Source organism: Geotrypetes seraphini, chromosome 15 (assembly GCF_902459505.1).
Source record: "Geotrypetes seraphini chromosome 15, aGeoSer1.1, whole genome shotgun sequence".
NCBI classification, from domain to species: domain Eukaryota; kingdom Metazoa; phylum Chordata; class Amphibia; order Gymnophiona; family Dermophiidae; genus Geotrypetes; species Geotrypetes seraphini.
This window is the reverse complement of record NC_047098.1, coordinates 11932794-11947984: the sequence shown is the minus strand read 5'-3', so window position 1 is coordinate 11947984 and position 15191 is coordinate 11932794. Positions and strand designations below refer to the sequence as shown.

Below are 15191 nucleotides of genomic sequence, written 5' to 3'. Positions count from 1 at the left end.
AAGAACAGCTTGCAGTCCTTCTTCCAAATCAAATGGCAAAAGGCAATTTAAAAAATACTGTGACATTACAACTCAGACATATTAAGATACTAAAGCTAAATTAAATATCATTAGCATACCATCTGATTTGCTTTATTTAAAAATACACTCAATTGGCGTCTAGCCAAGTCAACTGACTGTCCTTTACTTCTTACCTTCCTGCATCATCTCTTACAGTGGAATAATAATTATTTTAACAGGTTAATAAGAATATAAGAATGGCCTTACTGAGTCAGACCAATGGTCCATCAAGCCCAGAGCCCGTTCTCACGGTGGCCAATCCAGGAGTAGCAATATTCCATGCTACCAATCCAGGGCAAGCAGTGTCTTCCCCCATATCTTTCTCTATAACAGACTATGGACTTTTCCTCCAGGAACTTGTCCAAACCTTTCTTAAAACCAGCTAATGCTCTCCGCTCTTACCACAACTTTTTGCAACGCGTTCTAGAGCTTAACTATTCCCTGAGTGAAAAAATATTTCCTCCTATTGGTTTTAAAAGTATTTATTTCCCTGTAACTTCATCGAGTGCCCCCTAGTTTTTGCTATTACGCGCGTTAAACCGCTAGCGCGGCTTCGTAAAAGGAGCCCTTAAACTTCCTACATAGCAACAAAGCCCACAAGTATTATTTCCCCAAAGACCTTGAAGCTAATTTAAGAACATGAACCCCAACTTTTCAAGCAACATTTTACACAAGGTGAATGCCAACGTCATAATTACCGCAATAATGTCAAAACACTGCACCTTAATATCTGCCCAATGGCCCAAAAACGCACAAATGAACGACAGAAGAGCAGAACTCTTTAAAGTAATGAACACCAAAACATTAAAATCAGTAACAACTATAGAATGAATGTCTAAAAAAAAGCCCAAAATTCACATAACACCCACCATCCTTCCACCTTCAGAATCCCTTTGAGAAGTGTTTGTTAATTTACTGATATTTTACATACTGTCAGTTTAATTTATGAATGTTTTATTGTAATCCGTTCAGGATTGTATAAAAAGTGAAGCACGCAAATTCAATAAAATGAATCAATGTAAGGTCTGGAAGCTAAATCCACACACGCTGATTCCTTAACCCAGCCTCTTTGGCTAAAATTATCTGCTGCATCAGCTGGGGGTATTTTAGCCAAGTAGAGACAAATACCTATTTATTTGGGTAAACAGTCCTCAGTCTGTGATAGCCGAGCATAAGAAAACCATTAGCCAACACGGGCAAGCTCTGCTGCTAATTTTTGTGATTTTTAATTACCAAAGCAGTGCTTCTCAATTCAGTCCTGGCGTACTCCCCTTGCCAGGCAGGTTTTCAGGATATCCAGAAAGAATATGCATGAAAGAAATTTGCATACAATGCCTCCATTATATGCAAATTTATTTTGTACATATTCATTGTGGATATCCTGAAAACTTGACTGGCAACCAGGACCGGTTGAGAAACACTGGCCTAAAGTACTGTCATCTATTCACATTTCCAATAGTGTCTTCTCCAAATACTCAGACACTTATTGTTCGACATGTTGATTTCCCTGTGCTACAAAACCACTGATGGATTTTCCTTTCTGAAACCTGAGCAAATGAAAGGTGCTAAACCCGGTCACGTTGAAATGAGAAAATAAGGCCCTTTTAAGGACTCTGCTGGCACACAGCAGGACCTTTCTACCACTAATGCCAGTATCTGCTCTCACTGCACTTTCTGTAAAATCTAGAATGTCCACTGACCTTCATAAGCCTGATGAATAAGGTTAAAGAGCTGCTCAGCTTGCTTTTTCAGCTCGAGGTCTCGGTGTTTGTCAGGATGGTATAGCATACATAGCCTGCGATAAGACGACTTCAGCTCTTCTTGAGTGGCCTGTATAAAGATGGAAGGAGTAAGGGAGAGAAAACCTGACACGTTAAAATCTATTTATTAAATGAGAGCCCATTTTTAAAATGGTATTAGCATAGAACATAAGAACATAAGAAATGCCTCCGCTGGGTCAGACCTGAGGTCCATCGCGCCCAGCAGTCCGCTCACGCGGCGGCCCATCAGGTCCAGGACCTGTACAGTAATCTTTTATCTATACCCCTCTATCCCCTTTTCCAGCAGGAAAATGTCCAATCCTTTCTTAAACCCCAGTACCGTTCGCTGCCCTATAACGTCCTCTGGAAGCGCATTCCAGGTGTCCACCACACGTTGGGTAAAGAAGAACTTCCTAGCATTCGTTTTGAATCTGTCCCCTTTCAACTTTTATGAATGCCCTCTTGTTTTTTTATTTTCTGAAAGTTTGAAGAATCTGTCCCTCTCTACTCTCTCTATGCCCTACTGTGAAAACAGAATAGGACATATTGTATTTGTGCACTAAAATTTTTAGAGAGGTTTTTAGGGAGCTTTGTTAGTCTGTTCTTTAAAGAAATAAGGATCAGTACTTAGTACCTAACCCTGATGGTGTTTTGGGAGAGGCTGACCAAATTTCAGTTTTGGCGCCAAAACTGGCCTGAAATCTGTATTTGGTCTTGTTTCAGTTGAAAATCTCTGTGTGTTTTGGTCTGAAAATGAAACTTGGTGCTGTGTCTCCCCACTACTAACAGAGGTTGCCCCCATCCCAGACCTATCCGCAGCCCCCCCCCCCAACAATCGCTGTTTGTCTAGTGGCATAGTTGGAGCAGGAGTATCATCAAAATGGCTGCTGAGGTTGCGGCAGCCATTTTGAGATTGGAGCTGGATTGGGTAGGATCAACTGTGGATCACTCCTGCTGGATCCAATTTCCAAATGGTTGTCTTGCAAGACTGCCACTGGAGGTTGCAGCTAGGCTTGGGGGGCTTTTGGAGGTGCAGTGGAGCATGCTGTACCGTAGTGCTGATTTGGGATCATAACGGCTAGTTTCATTTTTTGCTGAAATCAAGTGACAAATTTCAGTCACATATTCGGTTTTGGTTGTCCTGTTGTCTAGGGTTAGGAGAGTTGTACTTTTACTTAAATGCCCAAGCAGTTTGCATGCAAATAGGCAAGCAGTAACTGTATGACTGTGTTAGCCCTTGGCCACCTAAGTGCTGAATATCAACTTAAGCAGCTTGACAGTGGTCACTAATTTATGTGCTAACTCATATCTTATTATAAGGTGGGAAATGGGCGGCTTATGGGCAGGAAAAGAGGAATGGAAAGTGCCCTGCTGTTAGCACAGTTTCTTATTACATACTGTCACTGGTACACTATTTAGGAGGCACCTAAGCAGCCATGGACTGGCATAAAAATAGGACAGACTTAAGTGGTCCCATTAATGCACTAAACCTGGCTGCTTAAGAGCTGGTAATAATAATAATTTATTTTTATATACTGCCTAACCAGCAGTTCATAGCGGTTTACACAATAGGTACTCAGCATACAATATAATAATAACGTCATACATAATAAAATTCTAAGTAACTAATACAAGCATTAAAACTAATGAATAAGGAAAACACAATATAAACTAAAATAAATATAGATTAAAAGATTAAAAGTACATTACAACTACACGATGATATAAAAATCAATAATGTATATTATATTGTTTAAATACGTGGGTTTTAAGATCTTTTCGAAACTGATAGTAAGTAAGAAATGGAGAAACAAGAAGCCGACTCTGCCTTGGAACACTCTCAACATGGTCGGCTTTTGAGTTTGATGCTAATTGGAAATTTCAACGGCATTTAGTCAGTCAAGTGCTGCTGAAAATTAGCAACTAGCCCCCAACCAAGCAATTTAACCAGTCAATTAAATCACTGAAAAAGTATTCCCCCTCTTCTGTTTTGCATATATGTCACACTGGTTACTGATCTTTAAAAAATACAAAAAGGAAGATTAGAGAAAAGGAACCTGAGAAAACACATAATACAGTCTTTACATTATTACTTCATTTATTTAAGGAGCAAAGTTATCTGCACCCATATCATTCATGTGAAAAACTACCTGCTGTCTTAGGTATTCAATCATCTGATTGATCAAATTTAACTGAATAGATTCAGCTGACTGAACACTGCCAGGCTTGATTGCAGCCAGTCTTTTTGAATCTAAACCTATATACCAAGTCTGACCATGAGAGTGAAGTAGTCACCTCAAAGTTTCTACAAGATCACTATGCCACAATCAAAGGAAATTCAAGAACATAACATCGTACTTATAAACTGCGTAACCGTAAGTTCAACGCGGTTAACAAAAGATTCATAATAAAATGATATAAGAAACATAAATTAATACACCAGGTACTCTGAAAAAAAGGTAAGTTTTCAATTGAGTTCTAAAATGTTTGTAAGAACAAGCGCAACTCAACAAAGGTCGAAATTCCTTATTGTAGGAAGCAGGAATGCTAATGTATGATCCAAAGAGATGAGAAAAAAAAAGTAGTTGATATATATCAGCCTGGAAAGGGTTAAAAAGTATTTTTAACATCCTGGGACTCCACTGAACCAAAGTGAGAGCTATTATCTCCAAAAGAAAGACTTGGAACAATGATAAATCTTCCCAACTGCGAGAAGCTTGCCAACATTTCTCAGGGCACAGCAACAACTCATCTGGGAAGTCAAAACATCCCAGAACTCCGTAGCCTCAGCTAAGGTCACTGTCCATGACTCCACAAGAGAGAGAACGGGGCAAAATGGAATTCATGGGAGGGCAGCAAGGTAGAAATTGCTGCTATTCAAGAATAACATCAATACTCATCTCACATTTGCAAAAAACCTTTTGAGATAATGTACTAAGGCTAGCCAACAGTCAAACATAGTGGTGGCAGTGTGATGCTGTGGGGATGCTTTGCTGCCTCGGGACCTAGAAAACTTGCTAATACTGAAGGAGCCATGAATCACTGTTATCAAAAAAATTCTGAAAAAGGATATCCAGTCATCTGTCCATGAGCTGAAATGCAGCAAGACAACGATCCATAACACAAAAGCAAGTCTACTTCTGAATGGCTGAGGAGAAACAATTTTGGGCTGGCCTAGTTAAAGTACTGCCTTGAACCCAATTCAGATGCTGTGGTACAAAAACTTAAGAATGTGTCTGAATTAAAAGAGTGGGATAAGATTCCTCAAGTGATGAGAAAGACGGATATCAAATTATAGGAAGGGTTTGGTTACAATTATTGCTGCTACAGGTGGTGCAACCAATTATTAATTTTAGGAGGCAGTTACTTTTTCACATGGGTGATGTGTGTATTGGATATCACCCTGGATTGGCAGCATGGAATGTTGCTACTATTTGGGTTTTTGCCCGGTGACCTGGATTGGCCACCGTGAAGATGGGAAGCTGGGTTAGATGGACCATTGGTCTGACCCAGTAAGGCTATTCTTAAATAAAATAATAATTCAATACTGTGTTTTCTCAGGAAATAGATTTAGTAGATAAAGATAGGTTGTTTACCCTCTCCAAGGTAGAGAGAACGAGAGGGCACTCTCTAAAGTTGAAAGGGTAGAGAGTGGTAAAAATCTGGAACGCTCTTCCGGAGGCTGTTATAGGGGAAAACACCCTCCAGGGATTCAAGACAAAGTTGGACAAGTTCCTGCTGAACCAGAACGTATACAGGTAAGGCTAGACTCAGTTAGGGCACTGGTCTTTGATCTAAGGGCCGCCGCGGGAGCGGACTGATGGGCACGATGGACCACCGGTCTGACCCAGCAGTGGCAATTATTATGTTCGTAGTGTGATAATACATGCAATAGCAGAAATACTGTAATATAAACAGTCAGCAGGACTAATTGCTCAATTCTGATCCTCACGAGACAGGTTTGATTATCATGAAATGTAAGAAAGAAAATGTATCAATAATATCTGCATACAATGCAGACAGGATATTCAAATATCTCATACAAATTTAGTGTGGATATCTTGCAAATTTGCCTTGTTCGAGGCTCTTGCGGACTGGAGATGGCTAACCCTGATGCATAACAAAAGTAAAGAGACACCAGTTTACCTGGCATGGTCCTACACAGTTCAATTAGTCTAACACTTCAAGTGTAAAAATCTTTTTCTGAGCTGTTATCATATTACTTCTGCTATTATTTTTCTTAAAAGCAAAGAATAGCCACTGAAGAGAGGTATGGTATGTCATGGGTGAAGGGTAATTTTGAGGTATTAATTTTATTTCTGTTTGACCTGCTCTAATACAAGCTTCCTGCAAGCCCAAGGAAAGTTATTCTGTAAGGGTGCCAGGAATTGTATCTAGCAGCATGTCATCACACAACATCAGAGGCATAGCTGTCACTAAGTGTTGAACCTGGTCTCTTAGAGATGTCTGCAGTCCTTTGGATTGCTAGTGGTACCCTTCTGTCAGATTTCACAGCCTTAGGTAATTGTACGGTGAATACATCAGGAAATTTGTCATTTTGTGCCACATCAAAGGACCTGAAACTCAGACATTCTCCTGATGGAAGAAGCAATTGCCATCAAAAAGACTGTCTTCAAAGTGAGATCCTTGATCAAAACTGACCTCGGAGGCTCAAAGAGGCTCCCGAAAGGACATTCAGCCCTAAATTCAAATCCCAAGAGGAAAGAGATAGCCGAGCAGGAAGCCGCAAGTGAGTGGCCTCCTTCAAAACTGAGACCCAACTGGGTGGGTCGAGTGAGACCTTCCCCCCTCCCCCCATAAAGGTGTCTAGGACAGTCCCACCAGCCCAGGCTAAACTGAGCCTTGACAGGTAGTGGCAGATGGTAGTTAAGTCCTGCAAGAGTGCTGCTCAACAAGACAAGAGGACAAGGTGGAGAGGATGTATATGGGTCCTAGGCCAAGATACCACTTCCAGAATTGCTCTCATGGTACCTAAAAGCTAGAAATGGTTCCAGATCCATGGGGCTTTCAAACTACACAAGCTGCACTTCTGGGCCTAAAATCTTGTGCAAGCGCTTCTCTGTGATATAGATCACTTTTAAGAGCTATTTCAAAACAGACCCCCCTAGGTATTCCAGGATCTAAGTGGGCGAAATGACTCTGCCTGATTCACTACCCAGCCTAAGCACTCCAAGAGCAGGATGACCTGCGAAGTGACCGCTATGGAGTCTACTACAGAGTTGGCAACATGAGTCAATCATCCAGGTAGGGATGAACTTGGATGCCCTGGAGCTGCAAGTAAGCTTAAACCACGACCTCCATTATCTTGGAGAAAGTGCAAGGGGCAGTCGCCAGGCTGAATGGAAGAATCTGATTCCGAAAATGGTGACCCAGAACATAAACACAGATAGTACTTGTGGTCCACCTTTACTGGAATATGGAGATAGGCCACTAAAAGATCTAAGGAGGTCAGGAACTTATCTGGATGGATGAAGTGACCATCAAATAAAGTGTCTCCATCTGAAAAGTGTTGAACTATAAAGTAAGCGTTTATCCCTTTGAGTTCAAGGATGGGCCAAAAGGAGCCCCCTTTATTTGGGACCAAAAAATAGAGTAACGATCTTGCCCCCACTCTGTGGGCAGTACTGGTTTCACCACTCCCAGATCTAGAAGGTGCTTGATGGCCTACCATAGGGCAAAATCATTAAGGCATCAGGAACTGAATGCTCAAGCTCAAGGGCATAGCTCCATTTCAATCAACTCAAGGACCCAGTGGTGTTATGGGCTCACTTGTTGGCAAAAAGGGCCAATATGCTCCCTATATGAGCCACTGAGGGGCTCAATGAACTCAAGGACCCAGCAGTGTTATGGGCTTACTTGTGGCCAAAAAGGGCCAATATGCCCCCTATCTGAGCCACTGAGGGGCCTGCTGCATCCTCATTGTGAATTCTAAAAGCAACCAGCAGAGTTGGAGGGCCCTGGGTCTCCTGATATTTTTGGCTGCAAAAAGGCCCCAGGACTGAACTAGCCTTTTGCTTATCCAATCGAAAGTGACTATCACCTTGAGAATGAGTCTTGGCTAAGGGAGTAAAGCTGGGTCCCCTTCTGCTACAACTCAAAGAGCCAGAGAGGGTGATCCTCCCCCATGTCCTTGACCAGATTCTTCAAGTGCTCTCCAAAGAGTAATCAGCCAGTGAAGGACAGCTGCCTTAGAAACTTCTTGAATGCTGCATCAGCAGCCCAATAAAGAAGCCAGAGTTACCTATAAGGCAACCACTCTGGAGGCCACCAAATGTGAGGTGATGTGCACCAAATCAAACATCAACCAGGTAGGCTTCCCCAAACTCAAGCAGGCTACCTCTGGGGACTCCAGCAACTGCTGTAACCAGCTTAACATAGCTCTCATTACATGGTGGCTTGCACCTCAGCCGCTTTGGAGGAAAAGCTCACCTTCAGCTGCTGTTCCATCTTCTTTTCAAACATCTCCTCAAGGATCATGTCTCTTTCCACTAGAACAGCAGTCTTCCTAGTGACAGAATACAGTCTGTCCAACACTTTGGACCCCCTGGAGAACCACATCTGGGACATCTCACTGCCATCATCATGTGGGAGAGCGCTTTATGAAAAACGTGCTTAGAGAGTTCCAAAAAGGCCCTCCAGAATATGGCCCTCCTTCAAGGGCTCAGCTGAGAAGGATGATGAGAAGATCAGGGTCTCCAAAACTAAATCAATAAAAGTGGGAAAGTTCTTCCCCCTAAAAAGAGCCATATGATTGGAAGTGTGCCTCATCCTCCTCCTGTGGAGGGAGTTCTGCCTTTGAACCCAAGACAGAGGATGGCTGGGATTCAAGATGTGACCTGCCTCTCCATGACCACCCCCAAAGGTCAAGGGTTTGCCTGATGGAATGCAATATCTTCTACATTATTTGGCTTCAGAGAAAGGTTCCCCAGTATGGGCCCCCACTTGGTTAGGGTACCTTCAGTTGCCAGCACTTGCCTGACCAGCAGAATTACTTGCTGGAGCCATCCTGGGCTCAGGGGTTGAGAAAAATCCCTAAAATGGTTTGCATTCCCACCAAAGGACTTCAAGAGCTTCAGGGACAGACTCAGGCAAGTCAAATGAGTTTCCTAACACCCCCCCCCCCCCCGGATTGTATAAGGGAAATACAGCTAAATCAGATAGTCCAACCAATTGTTGTTGGGGTGTCTTTTGCAACTGCCTGGAGCTGCAGGGAGCTAGGGGGCAGAGGCATGGACACTGACAAGATGTGTGGGAGGGCAGGGAGGATGGGGACCAACACTTCCTATAGCAAGGGCCCTGCGGGGATCAAGCCAGGAGCTTGGGCAAATTATTCCCTTGAGCTACAGAGCCATGCTCCATGTTCAACCAGCTCCCCACAAGGCTGGGAGCTAGGCAGGGACTGAACACCAGCCTGAACAACTGACCCTCTGTTAAAGGTAAGGAAAATACTGGAAGTTTCCAGAGTATCAGCTATATCACTGATGTCAGTTTCCTTACCTCCATCTGCTACCGTACTAGGCAGGTAATATACCCCAATAGCCAGGATAGTGAGCCTAGAGACTAGGAATTGCCTTTATAAAATAGACTACCAGATCCAGACTCTATAGTTTGCAAATGTTGATATAATATGCAATATGCTGCAGTGCTGTCATTTCTCCATTTATTGGATTTTTCATATCATTTTCAAAGCGGTCAAGGATGACTACCATCCCGCTTGTTACTCCCCCTGCTAAATATCATGAAAGCCCCCCCCCTCTTGCAAACAGTCAAAGCGGAACTGTGTTAGGTGTCTGCCCAAACATCAAAAAAGAAAGACAGACAGACCTGGCAATCCACCTGGCTAGCTTATAAAATGCTACTTGGCAGACAATGATTCTTATCTTGTCTTCAGCTAATGTTAGATTTGTGCCTCTGTGCATAAATGTCTCGGTTCTTTCCAGACAAAAGTAAAAAAAAAAACCATAAGTGAAGAACTAGCAGGAGAAGCACGGGCAATCCCCCATTCTGTTACCTCCCTGTGCACTTTGGATTATTAAAATTAAAATAGATGAAAAGGGAGTGGAGACAGCCACTTTCTCGGCGGCCTCCTTTAATCAAATTAATGACAAATGGCGTAATGTGCTATTGATTAAGTCATAGAAATGAGCAGTTTCATTTTTCATAAATATCATGTTCAATACTACATTAGATTGGACCCTTCATCATAACTGAATAGCTAAGGTCATTGGTTCAATATTTCATAAATGATAACCTCTCCCTCTCCTGAGTTACTATAGATACCAACAACATTTTAAACTATAATGAGATCCATAAGTCACTAATAATGATATTTTAAGATGCATCTTTATTTTTAAAATCTTCAGCCACAAATTTGAGAGGTGTTTGATTCTTTTCTCTGGGCACTAGAAATTCTCTCATATCTTAGAAACAAAGACACCCGACAGCAGATAAAGACCAAATGGCTCAGGCAGTGTGCCCATCCACTATCTGGGAGGGAATGCATGGATGGGAGAACATCGCAGGGGAGGAGACATAGGCATCCTGGGACTGTCGGCCAAGTCTCTTCCCTGAAGAAGCCCTTTCTGGAAACGTCAGTCGCTCCTCCTAAACTTACTTGCTCCACTTCATCACTGACGCTGAAACCGTGGATTGAAGACAAAGTTTTATTTTATTTTTCTTTCCAGCTTATGATTTATCTTTACTAATCTTATCTATTGTTTTGCCTTTTGTCTTTGTTTTGTTCTATTTCTATCATTTAAATTTCCCCCTTCTGCTTCTATTCCTTTCTCTCCTCTCTTCTACCTTCCAAAGTATTTAGATCAATGCTGTCTTGTTAAAATGTTTATTTTATTTTTATTTTTCCTCTAACTCTACTTTTCACTTCTCTATTACCCTCCAGGTACTTTAGTTAGATTGTGAGCCTTCGGGACAGTAAGGGAATTTTTCAAGTACCTTTCTTATTTCTAATCTTAATGTATATTTTCTGTAAACCGCTTAGAACCTAACGGATGGAGCGGTATATAAGAAATAAATTACATTACATTACATATCTCCTCCTCTACCTAAGCGATCCCACATGCCTGTCCCATGCATTTCTTGAATTCAGATACAATTCCTGTCTCTACCTATTCTAGGCATCCATCACCCTGTCTGTAAAAAAAAAAAGTATTTCCTTAATTATCCTATAACTTCATCGTATGCCCTCTCATTCTGGAGTTTCCTTCATTTGAAAAATTAATTAATACCACTGAGATATTTAAATGTCTATTAGAGAATGACACAGGAACTCAATTTCCCCATCCCGTCCATTTTAGCGCTGTTGCTGTCACTGCCCCATTCCTATAAGCTCCGCCTTATAAGTAGGAACACAGCGATTCACTAAACAGAAGGAACACCGATTGTGTTGGCCGATCCAAAAAGAAGCCTCTGCTGAGGACCGGTCGCTCACGTCCTTGCCGACTGTCCTGATCTCTGCCACCCTGAAATCCCAGCCCTGCAATCCCAGTATCAAAACAAAAATAAAACCAACAAAATAATACATTTTAAACACATCTCACTTGTGCAAAAAGCACAAGAAGGGTCTCTTTTCCCTGGAGAAGAGGAGACTTAGAGGGGATATGATAGAGACTTATAAGATCATGAGGGGCATAGAGAGAGTAGAGAGGGACAGATTCTTCAAACTTTCAAAAAAATATAAGAACAAGAGGGCATTCGGAAAAGTTGAAAGGGGACAGATTCAAAACAAATGCTAGGAAGTTTTTCTTTACCCAATGTGTTGTGGACACCTGGAATGCGCTTCCAGAGGATGTAATAGGGCAGAGTACGGTACTAGGGTTTAAGAAAGGATTGGACAATTTCCTGCTGCAAACGAGGATAGAAGGGTATAGATGGGCACGATGGACCTCAGGTCTGACCCTGCAGAGGCATTGCTTATGTTCTGCTCTCTGCCGCCTTTTCCCTGCTGACTCTCCTGCTCTCTGCCGGCCTGTCCCTGCAGAATCTCCTGCTCTTGCTCTCTGTCGCCCTGTTCCTGCAGACTCTCCTGCTCTCTGCCACCCTTCCCTGCAGTGTGAGCCCGTGGTTTTAACCCGTGTTCTGTTCCATTAAAGCCTCCCCCCATCTTTGTTTTGACCTCGCTTGTGCGGAGAGCAAGCACATGCACAGTTCACATCTACAGGCAAAGAAGATGGTCTGCGCATGCGTCTGGATCGCCCTGCCGCGATCTGTGCAGTCGCTGTGGGGCGTGCCTCCGATCGCATTAATTTGCATGAGGACTCGTAGTGAATCGGTTGCCCGGGAAGACTCGGTCATAGATTGCCCATGGATCGGATCGGTGAGTTTAGTGAATCTAAGCCTAAGTACACAACATCTAGCGCCCCTCCCACAGCCAATGGTTTGGTCACCCAGTCAAAGGAATCAATCAAGTTTGTCCGACAAGACCTGCTTCTAGTAAAACTATGCTGCCTTGGATCCTGCAGTCCATTTATCGATAGACTGTCACCCCTTATGACTCATCCAGAACACTCCAATCAAATAATCAACACCTCTTAGGGCACCTTTTACTAAGCTGCGTTAGGGCTTTAGTGTGTGCTAGACCTTAACGCGAGCATTGAACCAGCGTTAGTTTTTCCGCATAGTGGGCGGTAATTTCCTGCGTGCGCTAAAAACGCTAGCGCACCTTAGTAAAAGGAGCCCTACACTGCGCCAAATTATATACGATACCACCCGTGCATCAATTTCCATGCATATCTTCTTGAAAGACACATTGAGTAACTAAGGTATTCGCCAGGGTAGACCTGGCTGGGCCTCCGCGTGTGCGGATCGCCGGACTAGATGGACCCTTGGTCTGATCCGGTGCAGGCATTTCTTATGTTCTCCGTAACTGCCCCCCAATTATGGAACTCTGTGCCACCACATCTTCGGGAGGAACCTTCGCTGGATCGATTCAAATCGAACTTAAAAACCTTCTTATTTAAAGATGCATTGGATTTATAATTCCCTAATTACCCCTTACTACGCAGATGAAATCTCTCCCTCCCTGTTGTTTTTACCATGTACGTCTTTCTATCCTATCTATTATTGCATTTCAGCCCCCTAACCTATTGTATGATAATGTTGTCTGTTAATGAGATCAGTATGTATTACCCATATTTTACCTGTTGTATACCACTTAGAAACTTGATAAGCGGGATAACAAATTTTAAATAAACTTGATTCTAGAAACTTCACAATCCTCTGCTTTATTTTGCTCTTCACATTATATTTTTCCAGGAAAAAAAAAAATTCACTATAGACAAAATGCTTTTCTGTAGGAAAAAGTACGTAGCCAGCTCTGGACCTTAAAAACCCCAAACAGATATTGTTTTCAGGAGAAACAAGCTATACATAAACTGAGCTGTTACCAGGTACAGGCAAGCTTATCTACTGAATGCTCAGTACGAATCTCCTGAAAGCCAGTACTGTTTACAATTCCAATTCTGTATCTACTCAGTTTCTTTGACAAAAATGACCAGCAGACAATTCTTCATGCCATTATCACATCTTGTCTTGATTACTGCAATGTGGTGTTTGCTTTAAGTGAAAATTGGGAAATACCAACTCTTACAGGCAGGCAATGAGGGTTTTATGTAGGACACGTAAATATGACTACATCTCACCATTATTACACCAGCTTCACTGGTTCCATATTAAGTACCAGTTTCAGTTTAAGATCCTTGTGTTTACTCATAACACAGTCCACAAGGATGTCCCATTATTCCCGGTGGTCCTGTTAGTCCCATATAAGTCATTGTGTCATCCTTATGTTTCTTCCAAACTCCTCCTTGCACGTTCTTCAGTTGCTTGAGCATGGTTGGATTCTACTCATCATTCAGTCATATTTTTTAGTTCCAACATTATGAAATTTTCTCCCTCACAAGTTATGTGCCTGTTGTGGCAAGTTAAAAGACCTATTCATTTGGTCTTATTTTCCCCGCTTGAGTGGAGCATCATAAAGGAGGCACAGCAGTATAGAGGGATAATGCTCTTAAGTCCTCTGTATGTCACACTAATTTTCTCTTTAGTGCACCTCTTCCTATCTGTTACTGTCTGTATTATCAGTGTAGGAAAGAGTCAAAGTACAAATCACACCAGAAAATTAAAAAAGCACAAAGGACCATCCAGATTCAGGAATGTATGTGAAGTTTATTTAGGGCCGTGTTTCGGCATAAAGATGCCTGCCTCAGGGGTCCGTTAAACTTAAAAGGAAATAATATACAATAGAAGCCTTGTAAAATCCAGAGCATCTTGGTGAAAATAAATGAATGCACCGCTGAGTCTAGGAAACACGGCCTAGTAATTTATCTTCACCAAGATACTCTGGATTTCTGAAGGCTTCTGAAGGTTAGAGTATAGTTTCCATAATTGAATTTGTGCCTGGAAATGAATACCCTCTCAGTGACACAGAAGAATGGGTTGAGGACAACAACAACAAAAAAGAAAAAAGGGGAAGTTGGTGTTATGGAAATGTATATGTTCATCTAACTCAGGGATCTCAAAGTCCCTCCTTGAGGGCTGCAATCCAGTCGGGTTTTCAGGATTTCCCCAATGAATATGCAATGAAAGCAATGCATGCACATAGATCTCATGCATATTCATTGGGGAAATCCTGAAAACCCGACTGGATTGCGGCCCTCAAGGAGGGATTTTGAGACCTCTGATCTAACTAAACTGGAATAATCTCAATGGGGTGGACTGGATGGACTATTTTGGTCTTCATCTGCCCTTACTTACTATGTTACTAGGATCTGGCACAGTATAATAGATGAGTCACTACAGTGCAAATAGGCCACCAAGAATGGTGTGAGGATGGCAGAAGAAGAATCAGGACTGCAAAGTTTAGGACTCGAGGTTGCTCGGATTTCCAAAGTTAGTCAATACCAGAGAGCCTAAGAATTTTCAAGAATTCCGATCCATGTTATAACAGTTAGACTGCTGGGATCACATGGTTTCATGTGTCACAATTTATCGAATCCATACCTTATCTCGCTCTACTGCAATACAAAACCCTGCTCTTTAAGAAATATAAACCATAGCAGGTACACTACCTCTCTCACTCATACTTCTTAATTGAATTTAAAAAAAGTTAATGAAAAATGTTTTAATGATAGAAACAATACACTGAAACAGTTTCTGGCTAATTCGATATTGTTTCCCTCTGGTACCATTTAGTCCAGTTCCTTCAACTTGCTTCATTATTGCTTGAGGTTATGTAATTAGAATGGATCCTGAAGATTTTGTTAATGTGGCATTTATTTAGATCTAAAAAAAGGACTGCAAATGCCATGCTGTGTAATACTTGCACATAAATCT

At 42.0% G+C, this 15191-nt stretch overlaps 1 protein-coding gene across 1 annotated transcript in view; it reads right to left on the bottom strand.

Moving 5' to 3' along the window:
* DNAJC11 (DnaJ heat shock protein family (Hsp40) member C11) overlaps nt 1-15191 on the bottom strand; it is a 99325-nt gene that overhangs the window by 71318 nt on the left and 12816 nt on the right. Inside the window, exon 2 of the mRNA XM_033922204.1 lies at nt 1761-1890. Within this exon, the coding sequence (XP_033778095.1) occupies nt 1761-1890 (130 nt within the window). The remainder of the gene's footprint in view (nt 1-1760; nt 1891-15191) is intronic.